Source organism: Drosophila biarmipes, chromosome 3L (genome assembly GCF_025231255.1).
Source record: "Drosophila biarmipes strain raj3 chromosome 3L, RU_DBia_V1.1, whole genome shotgun sequence".
Taxonomy (NCBI): Eukaryota; Metazoa; Arthropoda; class Insecta; order Diptera; family Drosophilidae; genus Drosophila; species Drosophila biarmipes.
In genome coordinates, this window is record NC_066613.1 from 1761388 (window position 1) to 1789003 (window position 27616).

Below are 27616 nucleotides of genomic sequence, written 5' to 3' on the forward strand. Positions count from 1 at the left end.
ATGTACTCCAGCGTAAAATTATATTCTTCCAATTCAAGTCGCACTCGTGTTAGTTTAGAACTGAGGCTTACCATTGAAAATAAGTAGGTAAGTGCTCTGTGATCTGTTTTGACAGTGATATGTCTACCATGAATTTATGGTCTGAAATGTGTTATTGCCCAATGAAAAGCTGATAGTTCTTGTTCTTGTTGTGCCCTTGTCGTTTTCGCCTTTTGTAAAAGATCTTAAAGCATAAGCGACTGTATTCCACTTTTGTTCTGAGTTAGGACTGCTCCACAGGCGTGTTTGCTAGCATTTGTAATTATGTAAAATTCTTTGCTAAAATTTGGATATTGTAAAAGAGTTGGGTTTATTAACGCCCATTTCAGATGTTCGAAGGCGTTTTCGCATTTATTTGTCCATTCTTATTCAATATTTTTCTTACATAATCTTGTTATGTGACGAGAACAGTTTTTTATAAACCGTCTGTAATAATTACAAGTGAATCTTCTAGCGCTGTCCGCATCATGTGGAACTGGATTATTTTAAATGTCGTCGTATTTTTGTCGTCGGGCATGATTCCTTTATGTGTGCATTTTTGTCCTAGAAACGTGTCTTTATGTGTGCATTTTTTTCCTAGAAACGTGTCTTCATGCATAAAAAATAAACATTTTTCGGAATGTAACTTTAGGTTATGTTGCCTACATTTCTCAAAATACATCAGTTAAGATCTTGAGCATATATTTTTCGGAACAACTAATGACTATTAGATCATCCATATAAAGAAATGCTTGCGAAAGTTATAATCCAGAGAAAGCTATAGTCATCATTCTCTGAAAAGAATTTGGACCTATTTTTAAGCCGATTGGTAATTTCGTGAAGCGATATGAGCCATTGCTTAATATATCTCGTGAACTTTTTTTTCGAGAAAGTTTTTAGAAAGTTGGGTTAATACAGCTTCGTAAACTACACAGTAGTTTGAATGTGATTAATGTTGTATGTGATTTATCAATATCATAGGATCTGCATTTGTTATATTTAGTAGTCTTATGAATGCATTTAGAACTCTTGGTTTGGTATTTCTGAATTTCTTGATTCGAAATAAATAAACTGTCTTCTGTAGAATTTATTTACATTTTTCGGACAACTTCGGAACTTGCCGGCATTATTATGGAGTTTAAAACTTTATGCTATTGGAACATAAATTGGATATTTGAGGTTTTTTGGTCTAATTATAGGCCAGTCTTCAGATGGCTTGAAATCTAATTGGCAGTTGTATTTTTTAATAAAATCGATTTCCCATATTCCATTACAAGGAATAGCGAATTGTAAATTTACTATATAAAAATCATGTTTAGAAGTTTATATTTCAATAGAAGTTAGCCGTTTTGATACGGTAGCTTCTTGACTTATTCCCTGTATATTTATTATATTTTTATTTTGGATACATTTAAATAATGAACATTAGTAAAATCATGTGATATTTTTAAGGATTGCTGCTGACTTCAGTGATATTAAAAAAAATAGGTTCATTATTTTTTAAGACCATTTTTTTGACATCTATATGTTAGAGTAGTTTGATTTTTATTAAATTGAATTCGAAATTCTTAAAAACATAAAAAACTATATTCCCAATATTATAGAATAATACTTGTATATCATAAAGCCAGGGCCGTAGCTAGAGCCTCGGGGGCCCTGGGGCAACAAGTAAGTTTGGGGCTGGTACGCTTAGGGTTGTCTATGTGTGGAACGTTTGAATTTCCCGCGCGTATAGTGGTCGCGAATACTGTTCGATACCTCGATTGACGCGAATCAGCTGCTCAATTGAGGTGCTATTGACAAACAATAGTATCAGACAATTGTATAATTATTCTGCGTACAATTATATAATTGTTAACTTGCGCGATGAAACGTATCTATCGCAGTGGAGCGAAAAAAAGAGAGGCAAAACGAAAGAAAGAGAATGAAGCAAAAAAGATTTCCAGGAAATTCGTTAATTGGTTATCATCCACGCCTGCATCGTCTCTTGAATTCCCGAATTGTTCAAGGTATGTGAAGGCGTGCAAACATTTTTTTTCAAATACTTTCAACAATTTGATGAACCCTTCGCATAATAAAAAAGACTCATCAAATATAGGTTACATAAGTGTGAGGTAGAAAAAAAAGAGAACATTTTATTGATATATAAATAAAAAAAATTGAGACAGTGAAATAATCAATAAAATTTTTGAAACTGTTACATCTTTCACTGAAGTAAGAGATCAATCTGCTGACAAGGCTACGACGGCGCAGCCGTTATGAGTGGACGTTTAGGAGGCGTTCAAAAAAAAATCACTAAAGTAGCACCTCATGCTTTGTTCGTTCATTGCGCCGCTCACAATTTGAATCTTATGTTAAAAGATGCTGTTCGCGAAAATTCAGAAATCGCTCGTTTCTATGATATTGTACAAGATATTTACAATTTTTTCGGTAACAGTATTGTACGATGGCAAGATTGGCAAACACCTAGAGTAGAAAAATATGTCTCCAAAACAACCATAAAAACATTGAATCCAACACGTTTTTCAGGAACTCATGACTCGATTTACGCGGTGAAGAAAAGATTGCCTGATATTAGGAACAATTTGTCACGTATTGTTTTGACTAGTAAAAAGTCTAGCGAAAGAAACGAAGCGTTTGGACTTCAAAAACGTGTTGAATCACTGGATTTTGTTTGTTGCTTGGTTATTTTGTGCAAAGTTTTGGAAATAAATAATATTGTGTCAAAAGCTCTTCAAACAGAAACGACAGATTTGATGAAAGCACACGAGTTATTGGAAAATGCACACATTGAAGTTTGTAAAGGAAGCATGCGATTTATGTTCAAAACTTGGCATCCCTTTACAGTTTTCAGAGAAAAAAGTGCACAGAAAACGGAAAAAACATTTTGATGAACTATGTGTAGACTTTCAAATTCTAAGGAAAACTTTGCAGTGACTGTTTTTTATCCTTTGGTTGATATAAATTTGTTTCCAATTGAAGTACCCATTTGAAGGTATGAAATCTGTTCTGGATGTCTACAAAATTGTTCAACCAAAATTCATAATCAATGCCACTGACGAGAAAATTTCGTTAGAAGCCGAAAAATTCATGAAAAATTTCCGTGATCACATTTCTTCCACATTTCCATCGCAATTACTCTCGTTGCGTTCAGCGTTCAGAAAAAAAATCGGTCTGATTGATAGTGTGAAACAACTTGCCGAAATGATCATAATTGAAAACAGTTCCTTAACGTCAAGTTACTCTGATGTATTCACTGCTTGTATCGTGTTTCTGGCACTTCCTGTCACAGTTGCAACGGCGGAAAAATCTTTTTCGAAATTGAAATTGATTAAAAACTATTTGAGAAGCTCTATTGGGAAAGAGCGATTGTGTGGATTGGCATTATTATCGATTGAAAATGAGCGAGCAAGAATGATCGATTTCAGCCAAGCGATCGACGAATTTGCGGCTTGCAAAGCGAGAAAGCGGCGTTTTTAATGGTATTTACGAAATGAGATACTGAGATATGTTGAAATAAAGCGAAAACATGTTGTTTTGTACATTATCTAATAAAACTGTAAAAAATGCAGAATTTTTTTATTTTGTTAGACTATTGTGATCCATTTAAAGCACATTCAGAAAGTCCCAAAGCCATGGTAAAACTTTTTCAGAACTAAAAAAGTGGTCCATAAGAAGGGGCCCCGGCGGGGCCCCTTCCCTTCGGGGGCCCTAGGGCACCGCCCCACCTGCCCCATGCTAGCTATTTGTTTCATATTATTTTCCCACCAATTTACCGATCGTTCCTATGACAGCTATATGATATAGTCCTCCGATTTTGATAATATTTGATTCGAAATTCAGAACTAATTCAAAATGGTTATTTCCAAGCTTAGAAGGTTATATATTAAAAAACACCGAAGATATAGTTTTTTCATATTATTTTACCACTTAATCTCCGAACGTCCCTTTGGCAGCTATATGATAAAGTCCTCCGATTTAAAAAAATGTAACTTGAAATTTAGAACTAATGAAAAATTTTTATTTCCAAGCTTAGAAGATTATATGTTAGAAACAACGGAAAATATAATTTTTTTTACATTTTTACCCGATAGTTCCTATGGGAGCTATAAGATATAGTTGTCCGATCCGGCTGGTTAGGTTACATACTACCTGCCATAGAATGAAAGTTTTTGTGAAAATTTCAAACCGATAGCTTTAAAACTGAGGGACAAGTTTGCGTAGAAACGGAAGGACAGACGACTAGACGGACAGACGGACGGACAGACGGACGTGGCTAGATCGACTCGTCTAGTGACTCTGACCATGAATATATATACTTTCTGGGGTCGGATACGTGTTCTTTATTGTGTTGCAAACTTCTGACTGAAATCATTATACCCTCTGCAGGGGTATAACAACTAATTTCCCGTTGCTACATGTATAAAAGTGACGAAAGTGCTTTGGTTGAGATTGATGGTGTTAATTTTAGAGGGGACTTTGGGTTTGGGAGTTTCTCGAAGCGTTTTGGGCTACTCTAACATGGTTGTTGTTATTATTATTATAGCCTCCATTTTGGTGATTAATTCCTCCCCGCGATCATTTCCTTTACCGCTATAATTATTTTACCGCGATAGTTGCTTCCTCTCTGTGAGTAAAATATTAAGTTGGCGTTACCTGTTACATAGGTATTACATTGTATGTACTAAGTCACGGCTAGCCATTGTGGTGATAGCTTCCTTTATGCTGAATTTGTCAGTATGTTTGGCTGGTAGGCCTTCATCAATGTACGAAGCTTCTAGGAGTTTTCGTAAATTGTCTATTTCTGTTTTAAATTTCTCGGCTGTTTTCCTTTCTGGCTTGTTTTCGCCATTTTAGCTTTGACTACGACGGATGTTTCACCGACTATAGTGTCTTAAAATTTTTTAATTATATATTTTATTGTTGGCTCATTCTGCAACTTGGATTATGTAGATGCTATAATTTTTGATTTTATGACTTCTACAGCCACACCTTCGAATATACCTTTAGTCAAGTTAACCAACTTCAAAGCTGTTACAAATCTTTGAAAGTGTATCTTTTGTCCGTTAAATTCCGGAATGGCGTCCGAGATATCTTTTATATATGCTCTTGGATCTGCCAATATGTTTTCTTTTATATCTATACTGTACTGTTATAAATGCAGGAATTGTTAAATTGTGTTGATCTTTATCTTATATTTAAATTCCTTCGCTCGAATCGGATTTTGATTTTCAGTTAAATTTATTTCTTGATCTATTGTCAAATCGCTATGTTTAAATTATAACTATCTTTAAAAGTTATTAAAATTTTTTGTAACTTGATAAATAATACAGATAATTTTGATGTATTCGCATTATTTAATGCTGTCCTATTTTCGTGTACTAATTTTTTTGCCTTATTGAAAGAAGAGAGTTTACTACTCCCATTCCATATTAGAATTTTATTCATTTTTGTTATACCCTTGTAGAGGGTATAATGATTTCAGTCAGAAGTTTGCAACGCAGTGAAGGAGGCATTTCCGACCCCATAAAGTATATTCTTGATCAGAGTCACTAGATGAATCGATCTAGCCATGTCCGTCTGTCTTACTTCCTTTTATCGAACTCGGACGACTATATCATATAAAATAGCTAACAATCGGAAAATTAGTCAGAAAATATGAAAAAATTATATCTTTGGTGTTTTTCACATATAACCTTTTAAGCTTGGAAATAACATTTTTTATATTTTTTAGAATTTTGAGTTCAATTTAATAAAAATCGGACTACTCTAAGATAAAGATGTCAAAAAATTGGGCCAAACAAAATACTAATAAATAATTTTTTTCATATCACTAAAGTCAGGAACAATCCTTAAAAATTTCATACGGTGTTACTAAAGTTGACTATTTCTTTTAACTGCAAGGGTATACAAACTTCGGCTTGCCATAACTTCATTTTATTTTTTGTATTAAGTATACATATCTGTTGGCACATATATGTGCCCTAACACTTTACAGTTTCTTACGGTAGACAGTACTCTTGCTTTTTGCGTGCCACTGCAATGAATGAGCGGGCAAAATGCTCAGTCATACCTATTCATATACTTATTTCCAAATTCTAAAATTGATAGAGGCTCTGCTCTGTTTCTAAGTATACCTAAACCCTATTCTTAAAATTTGGCAATTGTAATTCTAATGCAATCTTTGTATTAATTTTTTTAAAATAATTTGTATTCTTTTTTTTTTAATTAAAATTTTTTTTTAAATTAAAATTAGTATATTGCTACATATATGTATAAATATTGTATTTTCCTTTTTTTGAAATATATTTTTATAATAATTGTTTTCATTTTATTAATTTAGATTTTATCCAAGTCATTAGCCTGGCTTCTATTTCTATCTATTCTATTTCTATACACACTTATTGTGGTACACATAGGCCTTATACAAAGGGTATGCACTCATAGTCTTCAATAGTACTTGGAATTTTACTAATTTCGTACCCCTGTAAAACTAAAATAAACCTTAATTACACCTTAAAATCCTTTTTTTAACGTCATACCTGGAAAACCGGTCAATTATCCGGAAAATCCCGCATTTCTTCCTCCAATACTACTCCATTTAATCCAATGGTTTCCATCTCGTCATCACCAGCTTCTTCTTCATTGTTGTTTTCGTCTTCGCATAGCTGAACATCAGGACACTCTAAAAGATCTACAACGTCTTTTGGCAGTTTTTTTATGGGACAAGCGTTGTCGTTCCTTTATGTTAAGAGTAGACAAAAGTGGGTCTGATGAATCTAATGACCTGTTAAAGACATCAGACATTGAATCCAAACGGCTGCATTTCCTTGCATGGGATAGCCTATCTCGCTTGTACAATTTATTTCGCGCTTCTGACACATTTTCACCAAGAACTCTTAGAGGAAGTACGGAACATTCGACTATTTTGTGTCCATGTACCAAAACCTTGTGGACAGTAGGAGACATTGGATACCACTCATATTTTTCAATGTATAAATTGAATGTGCCTGCACACAAGTTTATACATTTTTTTGGGCATACTCTGAATTTGGAGGATATGGCAATTAAAAATGTAGAAAAGTTTTTCAATATGTTGACTTCAATATTTAAAACTTTGGATAATGTTTCAACATTTGCGAAAGCTCTTCTCTTGTTTGGGATTGTCTACGTTAAGACCCATTTCGTCCCATAATCTCTGTTTAATGAACTGCTTATTTCCACGCATGCAAAGGGCTCACTCCATTTTTCAGATTTTCTGAAACAACTTCAAAGTTCTTTGAGTTGAAATCTCTTGTTTTCAAAAGGCCGGCGGACTGCCACTTACACAGGTATTCTTTTCTTCTGTGCTGGCTGCACAGGGTATTTTAATTTCCCACGTATATGCACTCACACATTACTTCTTTTTCTCCTTCTTTTTCTTCTGCTCTGGCCGCACAGGGTATTTTTAATTTCCCTCGTAGATGCAAGGGGTGGACTGCCACGTGCACATGTCTTATTTTTTTATTTTGTTTTTACCTTTGGTCATTTATTTTTTCCACTTTTGCTTTCAGGCACTTTTGGTTTTTTTTTCCCACTTTTGATTGCAGGTGCTTTTTGGTCATCTATTTAGTCTACTTTTGACGGCAAGTTCTAATCATTCAAGCCATTTAGTAGCTTCATGCACGGTCTCTTTTTGTTGCCATTTGAATTCATCCACTTTTGTTTTGTTCATTGAAAAAACACTTTTAGTTTGGTTGCTTTGTGTTGGAGGCGAAGCGACTTGATCGCCCCCTCCCAACTTTTTTATTTAATCTATTTTCTTTGTCTTAGGGTATTTTCTCATACAATGAGAAAATTCTCTTATTTAGCTACTTGAAGGAGGCCATCGCAGCTCAGGGTTTAGACTTGAATATTCTTTGATGTGTGTAAATGTTTAAGGCTGACGGAGGGTCGCCGCGGAAGAGAGAGGTAACAGAGCGGCGCGCATGGTATTTATGCTCACTCTGCAATATCCAGTCCCAGTGCACTCAAGAGTGGTCATATAACCATGCACTTGGAGAACTACATGGGTCGTAGTTTTGTATGTAAGTATTGTGGCCGAGTGCTACAATGTGTATGTACTTATATTATTGAATAACACTGAGTGCAGTGTGCATTTGATTTGTGAATATTCTTTAGTATGTGGTCTTCGAATGGCCTGTGGTTTTGAAAGCTTTGATAAAGGCTTTTTTGGTTACCCATGCATTAGACTTCATTTTCTTCGATGTCTGTTTGGGCTTAGTCGTCGATGATGATTATCGTTATGCATAAACCAAGAGTTGTTGGCCCATAATTCGTCTTTTTCGACGAATTGGTTCTTCCATCGAGGCATAACGCTATTAACAGTTTGGCCAGGTGAAAGGAATTGATAGTGCACCACACCACAAAAATCGAAAAAAACTGTCACATAACCTTTGCTTGATTGGTCTGTTGTTTCAGGGTCGTAAGCATAAATCCAAGTCTAGTCGCCCGCTTGTCCTGAAAGTCAGAAAGCGTTGTTTCACACACATAAACACGATGACTTTTTTGCATGAAATTGAGTGCTTTCGGTACCAAACGAGATTTGACTTTTCTTAGGCCCAAATGGTCTTTAAAAATGGTTTTTACAGATCCTTCTAACGTTCCGATCATATCAGTGAGGTCTCTAAGAATCAACAAACGATTTTTGAGCACTAATTCCTTCACTTTATTGACGTGTTGGTCATCTGTTGACGTCCATGGTCGTCCGGAGCGCTCCGAGTCATCAACACCTCCCCGACATTTTTTAAAGTCTTTCTACCACTTATAAGCATTTTTCTGGGACATGGTAGAATCACCAAAGACCTTCCGCAACATCCTCAACGTTTCCGCAGTCGAAATTTTATTCGGCAAACAAAATTTAATGGCACTTCTCTGACATTGACGTGAAATTACCGCCAGATGTCATCAAGAGTCCTGCCAACTCAAAAAAAAGAACTAGTCCGCCATCTTTTTCCCACAGTAGTATTGAGCTGTTTAGCACCATCTACAATTTAAAGGACCTTGAAAGAAAGCTTTGATTCGCACAAAAAGTGTTCAATGCATAGGGAATGTTTTTGAGGAATCCAAGAAATTATTCGCCTTTTGGTGTAATTCGCAATCGTTAAATTTTCTTTTGAGCAATAAAAAAAGTGAAAAAAACGAAAAAAATAAATAAAATATTAAGAAAAAAAATTTTAAAAGTTAAAAATATTTTTCCAACAACATAGAACACACCCATGTAGCTTTGGTTGCTTACAAGTTATGAGCTTAAGCTATTTATAGGTTACAGGCATATATTTAAAGTTTCTTATATTAAGATGAATAACATCGTCTAGAATTTGCAAGACCCTAAAACAACGTTTTGGAACAATCGGACAAACAAAATATGATTTTCAATTTGAGAAGCCCCCAAAATCTGATTTTTCTGACTACTTTTCAACGAAGAAACCGATTTTAACAAATGGGGTTTTTGGGGTTTTTTAAGGTCATAGTATAAATTCCCTACACATGAGACTTTAATTTCTTTATGTATATATAGCAGTCTCCTTCGCGTGCGCTTTTCTTGCGTCCCTCAAATCAATATATTCAAAAATAGCTTTTACTTAGTATATAAATGGTAACTAAGTCCTATTTTGGTGGTGGACAGTTATAAATCGCTAACATCATATCTTGCATCACTAAAAACTTATTTTTGTTTAATGTAAAAAAATCTCATTTTGTACATGGGCTACTACTTTTCGTACTTTGTCATTGTTAAAGACTTCATAAGCGTTAGGATTCGACGTATTTTTAAAGGTTTCCCAGACAATTCTATTTAATTTTCATCATCGTAGGACTTTTATTTTGATTAAACAAAATTAACATTTTTATTTCCTATATTTCTTCAAAACATCAGTTATCTTTTATACCCTTGCAGAGGGTATAATGATTTCAGTCAGATGTTTCCAATGCAGTGAAGGAGACGTTTTCCCGTAAAATATATATTCCGGATCAGCATCATTTGACGAGTCGATCTAGCAATGTCCGTCTGTCCTTCTGTCGGTCCATTTCTACGGAAACTAGTCTATCAGTTTTAAAACTATCGGGCTTCCAAAAAGTTTTCTTTCTTTTGTAGATAGTATATAAGTCGTCACTAGCCAAATCGGAGAACTATCCGGAAAAATTTTATAAAATTATATCTTTGGGGTTTTTTAACATACGAGTATAACACCTCTCTACTACGAGGAGGTGATTTGCTAGCTGTGTTGTGGCTCGGCTTGGACACCTAGAGCGACTTAATATTGCCGTGTCGTCAGCGAACGTACATGTTTTTAGCTGCTCGTTCCGCTGTGTATAGCATGAACAGAGTAGGACCTTGTACCTTACTGCGACGGTTCTGTTGTAGAGATATGACTCAAGTAGCTTGTGAGTGTAATCGGGAAAATGTGTTTTGATTTTGTGCAAGAGGCCATCTAGCCATACTCAAACAAATGCTTGAGATACGTCGAGGAATATTGCTCTGCAGCTCAAAGGCTGTGCACGTTTCTGATGTTATTCTGTTAACTTATTCGATTCTTCAATGGTTTTAACGAAAGCCAAGTTAATGAGCATGGATAACATTGTGTGCTTTTAGATGTGGTATTATGCGAGTTGAAAGGCATTTTTCGAACTACTTAGACAGACACGACAATAAACTAATTGGTCTGTAGAATAACGGAATTGTGGGGTCATAATGATAAAAGGTTTTTCCCATTGAAGAGCTTACACATAAAATGGAAGTTCAATTAAAATTGTTGGTGTTATTTGGTCAAATGGAAGTTCAATTAAAATTGTTAGTGTTATTTGGTCACCGCTAGGGGCAATTTTAGGTTTCAGTTCCCAAATGTTGTTCGTAATCTGCTTTGGCTGAAACAATGTTGCAAAAAGTTTCGTCTCTGTCTTCGTAGTTGCGGACCCAGCTGCCTGATGACTTTCTTATCGGAGACACTGTTTCAGAATTGGGTAACCCCTCCACAGAGGATATTTTGTACTGGCTGGCAAATATTTTTAATATAACGCAGCTGTACATTTTTTTCTAGGACTACCCTTTTAATTACGGATTAGTTTTAATGTGGCTGGCTTGCACGTTTGTGCCTTGTGGTATTGAGATAGTGGCTGCCCCACCGAATACTTTTATAACACCAACGGTAGAGTAGTCGATGTTAAACTGAGGTTTAATTTGATGTTTGCGCTGATATTCTTTTTATGTTTTAACAAGTTAATTCTGTGCGTCGTCAGCCTGTGGGGGTGATCTGTAGTTTGTGGGCTTTGAAGAAGGGTTATTAGCACTGGCGAATGGTTTTATGACAGGTTGGAAAACGGTTTGGCGCTTATTATATTTCGTAGAAAGTTTTTTGTCACCGCAATGTCTATTAGGTCTGAAACTTTCCTAAGGTCTGTTGGTCAGTATGTGGGGCTGCCGGGGAACACATAGTCCTATTTGTTGTTCAGTTTTATGATTGCATTGCATAATTGTCTTCCTTTGAGAGTCGCAAGGCGTGATGCCCAGTGTGTGTGTTTGGCACTATAGTTCCCTGCAGCTATAAATCGATCTTCAAGTTATTTGTAAAAGTCCTAGAATTGTTCTTTAGAAAATGTAAAGCGAGGTGCGCAGTAGACAGCGGCCTTGGATGGGTTTCCGTTACCTGACTGCATTTCGATGCCCCGTCTACTATTGCAAATAATTAGTTGCAAACCTCTAGTAAAAGAGGTGATTTATGATTTCCCTGATTAAGCTGAAGGTTCTTATATTTGTTCATTAAGAAAATGTGTTACTTAAAGTTTGTGCCGTGAAACGCCATTAGCGTTCCACATTGTAATTCGTAGATTTGCCATCTGTTATTTGGACTGCTTAGCTGCAAGCAGCAGTAAGACATGTTCTGGTTCTGGTTTTATTACATTATCAAATCTGTGGGGAAACTTGTGTTTAAGCTCTTAAATTATATGCTTTAGCTGATAAAATACACTTTTTGGAAAAGATAATGTTATTAATCTAAATAGTAGGGTACAAATGATATTAAAATAATTCCACTTATTATTCTTTAAGTATTGACTGAATCAAGAGTGATTTGTTCTTTCGGTGTAATAAAGTTCTATAGAAAATGAAAGTTGATTTCCAATTGAACAAGGTCGATGAGATCTGACGATCATGCGACTACGAGGGTTGCTATATAAATTTGTGAATATGTATAATCAAATATGGGTCAATTTTTTAAAAATAAAAATGAGCAACCAATTATTTTGCAAGGTTTTTCGGTGCCAAGTTGATGGTATGCCTAGATCTGATTATATGTTACTTGACGATATTGTATTTTTAGTTCACGCACGCTTGTTTATAAACGAACTTCGTCTTAATTGACCCAATGCTGTCGAGTTAAGTTTTTGATTTGGCATGAATAGACATTTAGAATTTAAGTATCAGGTCTCGTACTTTTTAATTTGGTTGCTATAAACTTGAATTACATGATCCTCATCGAAGCTCTTTATTTTATTTAATTATAATTATGTCATTTTATATTTTTTGGTTCGTAGAATAATTTCTCTCAGGAAGGCAGTTTGAAGATTGAGAATTTGGAGAGGAAAATTAGAGAACGAGAAAAGAAAAAAGAAAAGAGTTTGAAAGAAAATAAATAGGGACTTGGGAACAGGGCGAGGTTGCCGTGGAAAAAGGAATTATTGAACCGGCATCCGAATATGAACTCTGTCGAGAATTTTGGAGCAGGAATATAGCCGCCAGATATCACGCCGCACACAACAAAGTCAATCCATCAAGATAAGTCATTTTATCAAAGTAAAAGATTCGGTCAGCGAAAATATCAAAGTCTGTAATGGGGGGCGTGGGTGTTGAGTTCTAGCAGGTTTTTTCTTAAAGGTAGTAATGCAGGCAACAGGCAGCTTTTCTTCTTGATCTCAGATCTATTAGAATTCGATCTATATCAAAATTTAAAAGCTTTCGGTATTTGTCTTAGGGCTAGCAGTCAGTATCACACTAATGTATTACAGAGCCCCCCTTCAATAAGCTTTTACATTTGATTGTAACTTTTTTCAACTAAATAAATATGTTACTAAGGTGTGGTGTGTGTCTACATTTTTTAAAAGCACTCTCTGCTCTTATTAAGGGGCTGGCTTTTTACCCTCTTTATTTTACTTTCAGCCGAGTTGCACGTTTCCCCTGAAGACAAACGTTACCGAATTGTCATAACCAATGTTTCCCGCTGTGTGTAAAACTAAATAGTTCAATGTTCACTAAAAAGTTTATAGTCTAACATACTTTTCAGAATTTTTGAAAAAAGGCAAGCAATAAAATCTATTTTCTTAACTGAATACATAACCTCCATAACCTGTAAGCCTAGAATTATATATCTAGTTTCCGTGTCATGAAATCGGTCAAATAGTTTTAAACCTTTGGATATAAGAAATTGAGATTCCACGACTTTTGCGAGCCAAGACCTTTTATATGATTGGTTCTTTAACAAAAAATATTCAAATACGAGTATAAAGAAAATGATCGCACCTTAATAACAAATTTAGTGCTTAAATATGCTTATAAATTCGACAACACAAATACCCCCGCCATAAATATAACTGTAGACCCAAAGCTCGATTTGCTTTTAAGACGATAGCGATTCAAGTAGCCATCTAAAAAATCCATCGATGAGCACAAATCAGAAGGTACTGAAAATAATATAACGGTATCAAACCTCGTCTCATAAAAACATTTTCTTAATAATTTATTTATTTCATTGAAGTGAGCAAATAACTGCCAACATAAACAAAGTTCCCATCTCACATCAAGTGAGGTGGCTAAGATTTTAGCTACATTCAGATTTACAGATCATTCATTGAAAATTAAAAAGTAAAATTCATTACATTGGGAACATATTACGCGAAATTGATCATGTAATTCAAAATTCGTTTTACAAATAGTAAAAGTACTGGTTCGATAAGGTCCAGACTTATTGAGGTGACCAACCCCACTACACCTGTTCCAGGATTGAACGAACGAACGAACCAAGGATGTATAAATGTTTTGTGGTAAAGGGGTATTAAATTCCTTTGATAAAAAAAAAAACCCTTTTGCTTTACTAATTATGAGCCAATGTGATCCGTGAAGTAGCGGAATTTATGAGTTCAAGATCAGTAGACCCACTAAAATATCTTGTGAGAAAGAGATTCTTCCAATAAAAGGACATAAAGTTACATTTAGAGTGGTTTAAGAACAGCAAATTCTGGATGCACCACGAATCAAAATTGTTCAAATCGGCTTGCAGAAGGGCTTGGGAATCAGTATTCGTTAACGGCATACGACGTTTTACATCTTCAGTGTACGTCAGAATTTGAGAGGAGAGAACTACTTGAGGCAGTCATTGCCGAACAGCAGAGGTCAGGTGGACAAGGTTAGAGATTGAGCTTTTAAAGGCTACTTTCTGAGTCCGGTTCGATAAATATGTTGAGATCCACTTAATCAATGTGATTGTGAATCCTATTAGATAAGTTTAAGTTTTTTTTAATAATAACTGATGATACATGGAATCGAAAGCCTTACTGAAGTCTGTAAAAATTACACCAGTTTCATAATTGTCTTTAAAAGCGTTTCTGATGATTTAAGTGAATTCTAGAATGTTCGTGCCATGATAAGACGGGGACAAAACTGAACTGCACTAGTGCTGTAGCTAAGTGGTAATTAGCTGTTAAAAAAACATTGGAATCGCACTCAGCTTTGCAATACCACAGTAGTTTTTATATCCGATTTACTCCCTTTTTTATGAAATGGAATGATAAAAGATTCATTCCAAATTTTAGGGATGTAAGAATGTAGAAGGGAAAAGTTAAAATAATGGTTTGACCAACGCATCAGCAGATTTTTTTATAACACAGTTCGGTACAAGATAAGGCCCGAAGAGAAATACAGCTTGTCCGGGCTGTTGACGTGTGCTGTTGAGGGAATGAGAACATTTGGATCAGTTGAGGGCATCCAAGAAATGGCAGAAAGGTTAAAATCGCCCAAAACGATAAGATGATCGTTATTGCCTGTCAACATTTTCTAATCTTCGAAACATGGCAATGGTCCCTTTTTAGTATAGCCATCAGAGCCCTCTACGATTTAATATATAAATTAACAGTTATGATTATGCTTTACTACTTGATAATTAGTTGAATATATTATGACTCTAAAAATACAAAAGGAATTATAAAAATTGTAACTGTCAAATGAATACTCGGTATTTGAGCCAAATGATGAAGGTAGAGACTAGAATCAGACCGATGGATAATATACGAGCAGGATATAAAAACAGAATAATCGTGAACCTGAATCCGAACAGCAACAAACTCTAATGTACTGTCCGTACCAAGAAGCATCAGGATTATGGCGGTAGACGAAAATTACCTTTTTTTGTGCAATGCCCGATAAGGACATAGGTTTTCTTTGAGAAACTCTAGATAAGGTTGACGGCGATGATCCCTTGTTGGCGTTTAATGGCTATTCGCAACAGAACGCGACGTACAAGCCTGCTTCTTGCTGACGGGCTGCAGATCAAGGGGTAGGACAGGACCAGGTAGTCTAAAATAGGCAGCGGCTGGTAAAGGTCCAAAGGAAATGACTGCTTTGGAGCCGTCTACTTCAACCGAAGAGGGCTTACTGGTAGTAAAACGATGTGTCCCAAGGGTTGAGTCATAAGCAGAGCCAAGAGCAGCAGCGCACAGTCCGATAAGGACTGGTATTTCAGTGCAATTTGCCTTATGAAAGCCATAATACTGACCTTGATATGATGGCAACTGGGGCACGTCCAATCCAGCTCCATATTTGATCGGTCTGCAATAAGGCCAGTGCTGTGTCCAAGGTCGGCACATTTGGGGTGCGCAAGGTTGTCACATAGCCAGCAACAAATTGTGAGTGTCGAGTGGTGATTTTGACATTTAAAAGGCAAGGTTGGATGCAGCAGGCATATGTATATAGTATGTTGTTTCTATAAGCGTCAGTTATCAATTGATCAATTGCGACCAACAACAACACACTGTAGAGGCTTGCGGTAAACTCAAGAATAAAGTAGGGCGACAAAGCAAAAACACAATCACATTTGATGATAATCTTGTAATTATGCTAATTACGTATGAAGCCACTGCCTTTCGCTATATAACTTTTCGGTATAATAGAATCACCAAAAACTCCTTCAGGGTCGTTCTTTTTATTTTCTCAGACTTGTTTCGAGATAGACGAATCGTTTTTGGGAGCGATTAAAAATCTCTTAAAGCATCTTCAACATACATATGCTCTTATATCAAATTTGATGTCTTTAAAAGGTTTATGCTTAAGCATTTAGATGCCCCCTATTTTCTTGTCATCCGTAACACTGACCTGGTGTAAATTTCAGGACGAAAATTCTAAAAAATGTAATAATACACCTTTAAATTCTTGGATATTGATTCGCAACACTGACCTGGGGCATATCAGGCAAGTATCCATGGAAACCCATCACTGCGGACATAAATAAACGTGCTATTTGTTGGAAATTTATGAACAGCGTAAAACGGAGCGGACTAACAACTTGATCTCCTTCACTCTGAAAATTGTAATATAAATTCTTAATTATAAATCAGTGTTGGAATGTTGCAAATGGAATGTAATATTATTTTCAAAGAGGTTCAGTATATCTGATATCGTAGAAATGCCTCTCTCTTATATGCTTCCCATTTTAAGAAGTTCAATAACTAGAAAAAAGTAGCTTTAACTTATACGTGAAAAAAAGGTTTGATTTAAAGAAATCATATGAATGAGTCAGATCTTGAAGACTAGGAAAATGTATTGTAGTGCATTGCTACTAGCGGTTAACAAGCCTGTTCAAATTTCACAGGTTTAATTAACTTAATTGTTACAAAAGTGAGTTGGTATCACTACAAGGGTTCTTTGACTATGTTGATTTTTATGTCTGTCGTGTGTAAAACACCTAAAAAAAAAAAGAGAAACATTCGTAATAATAACCAACCGCTTGCTTTAGTTTTAAAGCTTCCAATTTTATGAAGTTTAATAGCAAACGACTCCTTTTAATTAGAAGAAGTGGTCTTTAACTTATAAGCGAATAATATATGTGTAAGTCATGGGTAACATATGGGTAAGTCAGATCTTGTGGACTATATAAAAAAGAGGTTTAAAAAAACGGCTCAAAAAGATGGGCTATTGCCTAATCTGTATCGCAGACCAATTTAAATAATTGAGATTTTAAAACTGTTATAATCACCATATTTCGTAGAACAAAAAGTCATCTAAAAATGGCTTTTAAAAATAGAAAATCGCACTTCAAATTTTAAAAATGTTGGCCTAGCGGTCTAATGCGTTGATCTTTCAAGCTCATCTAAAAGACATAAGTTCAATCTTACAAAAAGTAAACTTTTTTTAAGTTTTTAGACTTTGATTTTAAAAAATTGTGTGTTAAAACATAAAAAAAAATTATTAAGAACACGTTAAAATAATAATCAAAACAAATATTGTTAGTACATTAAAATATCAGTTTTCAATGTTTTTAGTCTGTTTTGGTAAAATAAAATATAATTTGTTTCCATTCGTGAGAATATTCGGGTCCTTCGGGGCTCTAAAAAACTGCTTCCGTCAAACTCAGGATACCTTCGAGCTTTAAAACCGTCTTGTAAACTTCCTCTTCATTCGGACAAAGAAGCCTCCGCTCTCAGACCAGGGAAATTTCCCCCGGAACAGTGCTGCTCCCGGCTCACGCTCGTCCCCAGAACACCGGAAAATTGAATTTTAATCCGTCCGTGTGTCATCCCCCACCCACAGTTAAAGCTTAAATCTTTTTTTTACCTGGCACCACGAACAAACTCAGCCAAAGCATAACCGAATGTCATTTTACAATGCCAGTTTATGTTCCGAAACGAACTGGTCGCGCAGCGAAAATGGTAAAATTCCATTTAGTGAATGCGGACGTGCTTAGACAACAAAACACGATCAGGTAAATTTTTACCTCAGCGAATGCCTTTGTATATTTGTTAACGAGGCAGATGCTCCTGCACAACTTGCGCGATAGAGTTGCGAAAAGTGTAGAGCAATTGGTATTCAATTGCGAAAGATTTGTTTGGAGCCAAAACTAGATAAATGCCCTTGTGCCACCACCACACGTGACGATTTTCAGCAACTAAGCGCAACTACCCGGATGAAAAAGAGAAGTACGACTATAAGTGGGTGCTGCCTTAGCTCTTCCGTATAATATGGTATTGCTGTTAGCGGTTGACAAACTTTCCCATGCCTTAACATACTGATTCTGGGACCTATTCAAATATCACAGTTTTAATTTACTTAGTTGTTAGAAAAGTAAGTATTAGGAAATAGCTGATTTGCTTCATTTGGTGTGCAACCTCAATTAACTTTGTAAAATATAGATTATGTTTCGCTCTAACTTTAAAATGAATCGTCCTATTTCAATAATTTTTGGCATATATGAGGGTATGGATAGTAAGAACACAATCTCAGTTACATTTTTTTTAAATACTCTTAAATGTGGGAGATAGTGTTATTGTTTTTAAGGGCTTTGGAGTGAGCGTGGCACCCTGCTGAAACAAACTTTTGCTGCGCAAAAAGCTCAAGATAATTTACAAGATTTTAGCGTTCATACGGACGGACAGACAGTCGGACATGGCTAGATTGACTCGGCTAGTGATCTTGATCAAGAATATACTATATATACTGTATGGGTTCGGAAATTCTGCCTTTTAGCTGTTACCTAATTTCCGAAGATTCTAGTAAAACTCTTTTTCTACGAGTTTTTTTAAAAATATAGTTATATTAAAAGTACATTGTAACAGGGTTATTATTTATTATTATAATATTCAAAACGTAAATCTTTGTAAAAATAGCATAAATGCAATAAAACAGCTTAAAGTCCCCATAGTGCAGTATCTGTTGGTATGCAATGCGTTGCAAATTGCAAAAACAAATTATAATACCAGCTGCAGATTTAACTTTTATACTGTTAAAGATAACCGTCTATTTATACATAGAAACAATAAATTTACATAAATATTTTTTATCCATACAGTACACCATCAAAAAATTATTCATGCCGACATAAAGCCTGGGAATTTATTATTAACTGAAAGTGGGCATGTAAAGATAGCAGATTTTGGTGTGTGCAATGAATTTCTCGGAGAAGATGCGAAAATAAGCAATGGATCGTCGGCTGGAACTCCTGCCTTCAGAGCACCTGAAACTCTAATTCTAGGACAGGTATACCGCATTTATAACAGTTTTTTAAATGAAATACATTTTAATAAAATGTTTCCCATTTAGAACGAGTATTGTGGAAAAGCAGCAGATGTCTGGGCCCTAGGTGCAACTCTGTATTCATTAATATTTGGAAATGTGCCGTTCCTAGCAGATTCTGTCCCCGTACTGTACGAAAAAATAAAACAAGATTGTGTAAGTTTTCCAGAAAATCATTTCATTACTGAAAATTTGAAAAGCTGCATAGTTCAAATGTTGGAAAAAGACGTAAAGCACAGAATAACAGTTCCGCTGCTAAAGGTACTAAACATATATATTCTTTTAATATTATAAACATTTAGGTTTTCGTTTTTAGGTAAATAAATGGGTTACCTCTGGTGGAGAGTTTCCCTTGCCCACTGAGGAAGAAAATTGTAATTTGGTACAAGTTGATGATAAAGACATAAACTCCGTCGTTCGTAGCATTCCAAAACTAAAAACACTGATACTTATTAAAACCATGCTAAAAAAACATTCTTTTGCTAATCCATTTGTAAAAGAATCTTTTGGAAAAATATCGGAACCAAGTTGCTCGCGGATAGACAAGTTTGTCTGCGCAGGTCGATCTAACTCAGCACCTGGCTCATATCACATATCAACAGATAGGTAGCAAATCTTTAATTTAAATAAAATGTTTAATTTAAATGACTTTTTTTTAGGCAGTCTTCTACAGATACTCTTCTTCCATCCGTAAAGGAACAGTGACCACGTCAATGTAAAGAAGATATGTATAACACTTTTTTAGATAGTAAGGGTTACATTTTGGGAAAGCTTTCGGAAGTAGTTTGCGTGCGTATGTAGAGAATGTTATGCCATGTATATGTTTTATCAAAAATGTTTAATGAAAGAAATAATTTTAAAATTTTATAAATGTTTCCCTCAAGTTCAAAATGTTATTATATTCATAACCCACAACAACTTCCTTTAAAACTGTCTGACTTTAAACTCTGTCAATGTATAACTATCAACATTTTTCGGTTACGGAACGTACGAGAAAGCATTGCAAGGTCCATTTCAAATAAGATTTTAATTGACAAAATATAAGGCTTTAAATTATCATTTGATAAAAAAAAATAAATAAAAGGAACCAGACAATCTAGATATGCCCGGATCTCCTTCTGTCCGTGTGAACGTTACGATCTTGGAAACTTTAAGAGCTAGAGGATTAATATATCTGAATTAGATTCCATTTTTTCGTACGCGGCTCAAGGTTGTGAAGCGACCACTCTGCCACGACCACTCTGACGCCCAAAAACTGCATAAAACTATGGCTTCTACAGTTTAAAATCTATATTAATATTGTACTGAAATGTATTGCTTTCGTCAATACCTATCGATTGACCACTCTATGGCCCTCCCCCATAACCCAATATATGGTCGGAAGTAGGTGGCTTTTTTAAATCGCATTTTGCTGCTTGTATATCTCCATCACCCCTTTGCTCCTTTTAGCTGATTAGCTGGTATCTGATAATCTTTATTCATTGTTATCTTAAATCTAAAGCGATGCAATGCTCTTTCAACTAACCAATGAAATACAATATACTCACAACAGAAACCTTAATAAAATCAGAACTAATGTAACCTTGAGCATTTAATTACTCTTAGTTAAGGAGGTAAGCATCGCTTCGTTTTTGGATCGAATTTGATCTCGAAATTAAAAGCACTCCTATTACGCACTATATATTGCAAAAATTCGCAGAGCAACATAATATTCGTTGCAATCTACATTTAAGTATTAAATTCTGTGAAAAATTCAAATTAAGGCATTAAGGATTAAAAAAATAATATACGTTTTGTGATTAAGCAAGCTCGCATAAGTAGCGGAGCGTTTTTTCACCGCATTTTTACGCTCTTCATCCCGCTGAATATGCTTATATTCCATTCCATTGCCGTTTAACTCCCTTACCCGTTATCTGATAGTCGAGGCACTTGACTATAAAATTCTTCCTTATTGCTGATGCAAACACATAGCTATATTTTAAAGCGCAAGGCGACTGCACTATTAAATAGAGTAGATCATCTAGAAGAGACTTTCAGAAACAGTTAACGAGCTCAAGTAATTAGATTTCCAGGAAACTTAAAGTGAAGAGCAACAGAGTTTAGTTCTTAATTAACCGTTTCGACCGGAATTCCTAAAGATCACTAAACATTTGCTGATGATATTTCTCTCGGTGCTTTTAGCTTGGAGGCTAAGGGAAGTGGTCAGAGTCTTATTCTATGTTTACTACGATCATAGACAGACCTCCTAACCTTACCAACCACGAAAAGCTGCAACATCTACGATCATGTCCAAGGGACTTTGCGCTGGAAAGCATTTGCTCACTGGAAATTGTGGATTGCAACTAAGCTTTTGCTTAAAGTTGATGCAAAACAGGTTTGATATTTGTCGTTTAGTTTTTCAGGCACGCAATCTTGAGATCCTTAAGTAAAGGCGATGCAGAGTAGTTCCGCTTTGATGCACTGAGAGATGTTGGATAAACTCCTTCACATGCTTGCTACAAAGGGACTAGACACAACGGAACAAATTGCAGTATACATGATCGTTTAAGTAATGCCTTAAAAGCTCCAGCTGGCAGGTCAGGCAAAATGGAAAGAGCGTTTAGAGGTTCGTGCTTCGTTTTCAATTTGATTTTCTCGTCCCTTGTATAAATTTATTTAAGACTGGTCATCAATTGAAAGTGAGGCAATGAAACTTGCCATACATGCGAAACTAGGTAAAAAGAAGAAGGAAGCCGAACTTTGTACACCCTTGCAGTTATAAGAAATAATCAATGTTAGTAACACCAAGTGACATTTTACAGGATTGTTGTTGGCTCCAGTGATATTAAAAAAAAAAGCAAGAAAGAACGCTATAGTCGAGTGCTTAGGCTTAAGGGAGAAAATGGGGATATATAACCAGCAAAGCTATATTTTAGGGCGCCACCTACCGGCTTTTTCAGTAGATCCTATGTGGGAGGCAGGCAGACTTAAGCGTTTTAGTCGTTTGTGGGTGTTAGAGTGGGCGTGGCACATTTTTTTAGGTCAGTCGATAGGTATTGATGAGACAAACACAATTTAGTTTAAATTTTGATCCTATCATAATAACTGTAGGCGCTACAGAGATTCGCGTATTGTTGGCGTAAGAGTGGGCGTGACACCCCGCTGAAACAAACTTGCGTTGAGCAGGAAGCCCAGGAACCTGCATGCCAAGTCTGCATGTCCTAGCTCTTATAGTTTCCGAGATATCAGCGTTCATAGGGACAGACAGACAGACGGACATGGCTATATCGACTCGGCTAGTGGTCCTTATCGAGAATATATATACTGGTACATACTTTCCGACGAATCTAGTATACCGTTTTACTCTACGAGTAACGGGTATAAAAACCCTACTTCACCTAAAAACATCGCAGTCTCCAGAAGTGCTTGCCTCTGCCCCACTAAACAGAGGCATAGAACCCTCCGTAATGCATTGCACCTCTACTGATTTGTTGCCCCCTGTGCTTTTAGCAACAGCAATCGGATAAGTAAAATCAGTTATGGGGTTTCGAGCTATTGTCGAAATCAGGCTCTGATCTACACCTAATAACATCCCAAATAACAATCCAGCTTTGAATAAGGACTTCAGTATCTGCAACAGGAATAGAAGATTCTAAATTCAGTCCCGAGCGTCCGAATACTCAATTAAGTTATCACACCGAACATAAACCACTCGAACATTTCTTAAACTATACAGTTAGCCACTGTGCCTTTTAGATGAAAACAAAGGGACATAACAATTTCCCCCGGACCAGTGCTGCTCCCGGATCACGGATCACGCTCGTCCCCAGAGCGGGAAACCCAAGCATTGAAATTCTCTCGCTGGCAGTGCCACCTACAGTTAAGGTTTAAAACATTTATTTACCGAACTGCACTTATTCATAATACTACCTGACCACATAAAAATATTAGAACGGACCGCTGGCAGCGCAAACTAACTCCGCCAAAGCATAACCCAATAACATTTCACAGTCCCAGGTAATTAGGTAACTGAGCGTTATGATTGACACCTGGTTGTCGTTCAGAGGATGTTACTAACCAGCGGGTCGAACTGGTCACGTATCGAAAATAGTAAAATTCCATTTAGTGGAATTCGGATTTGGTTAAGCAACAAAACGTTCAACGTTAACTCAGCGAATGCCTTCGTATATTTGGTAACGAGGCAGATACTCCTGCGCAATGGAGTCGAAAAGTGTAGAGCAATTGGTACTCGATTTGTTTGGAGCCAAAACTGGATAAATGTCCTTGTGCCACCACCACACGTGACGCTTTTCAACAACTAAGCGCAACTACCCGGATAAAAAAGAGAAGTACGACTATAAGTGGGTGCTGCCCTCTCTCTTCCGTATATTACGGTATTGCTGTTAGCGGTTGACAAACATTCCCATGCCTTAACATACTGATTCTGGGACCTATTTAAATATCACAGGTTTAATTAACTTAGTTGTTAGAAAAGTGAGTTGGTATCACTACAAGGTCCTCTTTTACTCAGTTGATTTTTATGTCTGTTACACCCACAACACCTATTAGAGAAAGAGAAACATACTTAATACCATAAAACCAACCGCTTGCTTTAATTTGTGTTAAAGCTAAGCCTGTAAATATACATCAAACAAAAGCCTTTAACGATACGTCGATATGTATTTGCCTTGTCGCTCCATGTTGGCAAATACATATAAACTTTTTTATTAGAGATATAATAACATCAGTCATTCATTTTTTAACATTAAGCTTTCTTTTTTAACATTCTAATTAAGCTGTGTTTTTACTCGTTTCGATTCGCATAATTTAATTTATTAAATTAATAATTTAATCGATTTCATCGACAATTAGATACCCGATACACAGGTAAAATGAGTGCCAGAGGGATGGAAAAAAAGAAATGTGTTTCTTTTACTAGCACACCTATGGCACCACCTAGTGCATTCTTGCGTGCCCTAGCATATTATGGAAAACAGCTGATTTGATGCATGCGGTGCGCAAACTTAATTAACTTTGCAAAATATAGATTATGTTTCGCTCTAATTTTATAATGAATCGTCTTATTTCAATAATTTTTGGCATATGGGAGGGTATTGATAATAAGAACACAACTCAGTTACATTTTTCTAAAATACTCATAAATGTGGAAGAAAGTGTTATGGTTTTTAAGGGCGTTGGAGTGAGCGTGGCACCCTGCTGAAAGAAACTTTCGCTGGGCAAAAAGTTTATTGATGCGAAATTCCAACTTTCTAGCTTTTTTAGTTTAGAAGAGTTTAGCGTTCATACGGACGAAAAGACAGTCGGACATGGCTAGTAATCTTGATCAAAGATAAATATACTTTATAGGTTCGTAAATTGTTCCTCTTATATTTTACCTAATTTCCGAAGATTCCAGTATATCCTTTTTCTCAACGAGTTTTTTGAAAATATAAGTTATATTAAAAATACAATGCAACAGTGTTATTATATTATAATTATTATAATATTCAAATTTTAAGACAGCAGATCTTGGTGGGTGCAATGAATTTTTCGGAGAAGATGCGAAAATAAGCAATGGATCGTCGGCTGGAACTCTAATTCTACAAGTACACCATATTTATAAATGTTTTTTAAATGTTATCTTTTTAAATTAAACGTTTCCCATTTAGATCGAGTATTGTGGAAAAGCAGCAGATGTCTGGGCCCTAGGTGCAACTCTGTATTCATTAGTATTTGAAATTGTGCAGTTCCCAGCAATTTCTATGGGAGGCTCTGGTGGAGACTTTCCCTTTCCGACTGAGGAAGAAAATTTTTGTTTGGTACAAGTTGATAAACTCCGTCGTTCACAGCATTCCAAAACTAGACACACCTATACTAATTAAAACCATGCTAAAAAAAACATTCTTTCGCTAACGATTTGTAAAAAAAAAACTTTTGGAAAATTACCGTAACCAAGTTTCTTTCGGATAGACAAGTTTGTCTGCACAGGTCGATGATCCCCTGGCCCATATCACATATCAACAGATAGGTATTAAAACTTTAATTTAAATAAAATAATAAAATAATTTAAATTTCTTTATTTTTTTAGGCAGGCTTCTACAGATACTCTTCTTACATTCGTAAAGGAACATTGACCACGTCAATGTAAAGAAAATATATATAAAAATTTCTTAGATAGTAAGGGTTACATATTAGGAAAGCTTTTGTTATTTCGAAGTAGTTTGCGTGCGTATGTAGAGAATGTTATGCCTTGTATGAATTTTAGCAAAAATGTTTAATTTATGAAATTATTTAAGAATTGATTTTCGAATTTTAATGTAAAGAAAATATGTAAAATAATTTATATTGTTACATTTTGGGAAAGCTTTCGGAATAGCAATTATTTCGAAGAGGCTTGCGTGCGTATGGTGATAATGTTATTGTTAATTTTGTGATTTCATTCTCGATTAAGTAACGTTAGCAAGTTTTTATTTGAGAATATAAAAGGACTTAATTTATTATTAACAGGAACTAGAAAATATAGACATCACCGAGCCTCCTTCTGTTCGTGTGAACGCTGTGATCTCGGAAAATTTAAAAGCTAGATGATTCATACAAGTATATCTGATTTATTTTTGTACGCAGCGCATGGTTGTTACGCGAATATGCCACGACCACTCTGACGCCCACAAACAGCACAAACTACAGTTTAAGACCTAAAAAAATGTTGTGCTAAAATGTATGACTCAATTCCTCCTATCGATAGTCCATCTCCTCCTATCTAAGTCCACTCTAAGGCCGTCCCCCACAACCCAATATATGGTTGCAGGTAGGTAGCGTTTTAAATAACATTTTTATAGTTCCCCTTTCTCCCTTTGTTCCTTTCAGCTGATAATTAGAGCACTCGACTTTAGCGTTCACCCTTGTTAAAATCTCTCAATGCAATAAACTTTTATCCAGCCAATGGAATACATTTAATTCAGTATGCTCAAAACAAATACCCAAATAAATAAGAACTAAAGTAAACCATGCGCATTTAATTACTCTGAGTTAAGCAGGTAGGCATCGCTTCGTTTTTGGCTCTTATACATGTAGTGGATTAACATACGCTTTTATATAACAGGTCTAAAAAAAACATCCGAAGCAACTAACGAGTCGGCTACAGAAGTTAATTAACGTCTCTTTATCGAAGATTTTATGTCCGCTGCATTACAATAAGCATCTCTTTCAATCTCGCTCTCTTATTTGGCATTCGTATGGCTCGGGGGTCTAGCTCTTGTAAATTAGTACGAATTTGTTCTCGAAATTGAACGCACATCTATTACGCAAATAAATTGTTAGCCGTTTTGCATTTGCATTGCATCACAACAGCTAACAGAAAAGCTTATTAATTCAACCTTGGTGACCTATACGGGATTTATGCATAAACAGTAATTAGTGCAAAACATACGTATGCGGTTTCGGAGCGTTTGCAGAGCGATAAAATAGTTGTCGCAAGAATACATCTAACTGTTAAATTCGTTGAACAGTTCAAATCAATTGCATTTAGTATTCAAAAAATATTATATGTAAGCCCGTTTTTTAGTCGCCATTTTACGCTCTTAATCCCACTAAAGTCGATATTCGATCATTTTTATACCCGTTACTCATAAAGTAACTCTAGTATAGATTCGACGGAAAGTTATAACAGGTATTTTTATTCATGTTTGTTCGTCTGTCCGTCTACCTGTTCGTCCGTCCCTCTGTCCGTATGAACGCTGATATCTTAAAAACAAAAAAGTGATAGGAGTGGGACTTGGCCTGCAGATTCCAGGTTTGTTTCAGAAACACGTAACACATAAAATGACCATGACTCATAACCATGAGTAGTTGACTGAGTTGTAGAGCAGGGAGCCAAAAACTCTTTAACAGGGGGTTTTTGGTCCCTACCATATAAATGAAGGGGGTCAAGAAAAAGGTCTTATTTTAACCCAGCACTGGAAGAGTTACCCGAGAAGCAACGAGCGGAGAAAATCACCAACCCCGGAGTACGAGCGAGCCAAGGCTAGGTAATTCACCCAAAAGAGAGCAAGTGTTTCGTGAATTCCATCTTCTGCTGACGGGTGCGGTCTACTACTACTCATTGACCCAGGAAATGAAAAGGCCGTTTTCCACTACCGGAAGCGACCTCATAAAAGTCAAGGAAGTAATTGAACGCAAACAAGGGCCGCACTTGAATTTCAAGGTCAAGCACAAAAACGCTGAAGATGAATTTGTCTAGCATTTGAAGCACAACATGAACTTCCAGATGAAGGGATTGCTATTAACATGCCCAATAACTTTATTAGCGGA

At 35.8% G+C, this 27616-nt stretch overlaps 1 protein-coding gene across 27 annotated transcripts in view; it reads left to right on the forward strand.

Annotated features, from left to right (window-relative positions):
* Window positions 1-27616, forward strand: part of LOC108028850 (calcium/calmodulin-dependent protein kinase kinase 2) — a 243822-nt gene that overhangs the window by 125570 nt on the left and 90636 nt on the right. For 14 of the 27 annotated variants that reach the window (XM_050886206.1, XM_050886205.1, XM_050886209.1 and 11 more), the window contains 4 exons: window positions 19104-19291; window positions 19355-19588; window positions 19644-19933; window positions 19987-20042. In XM_050886206.1, the coding sequence (XP_050742163.1) occupies window positions 19104-19291; window positions 19355-19588; window positions 19644-19933; window positions 19987-20032 (758 nt within the window). In that variant the 3' untranslated portion in view covers window positions 20033-20042. Of the gene's footprint in view, window positions 1-19103; window positions 19292-19354; window positions 19589-19643; window positions 19934-19986; window positions 20387-24825; window positions 24913-24975; window positions 25335-25394; window positions 26312-27616 lie in introns of those variants that run through there. The other 13 variants (XR_007763694.1, XR_007763695.1, XR_007763697.1 and 10 more) reach the window with 13 other exon arrangements.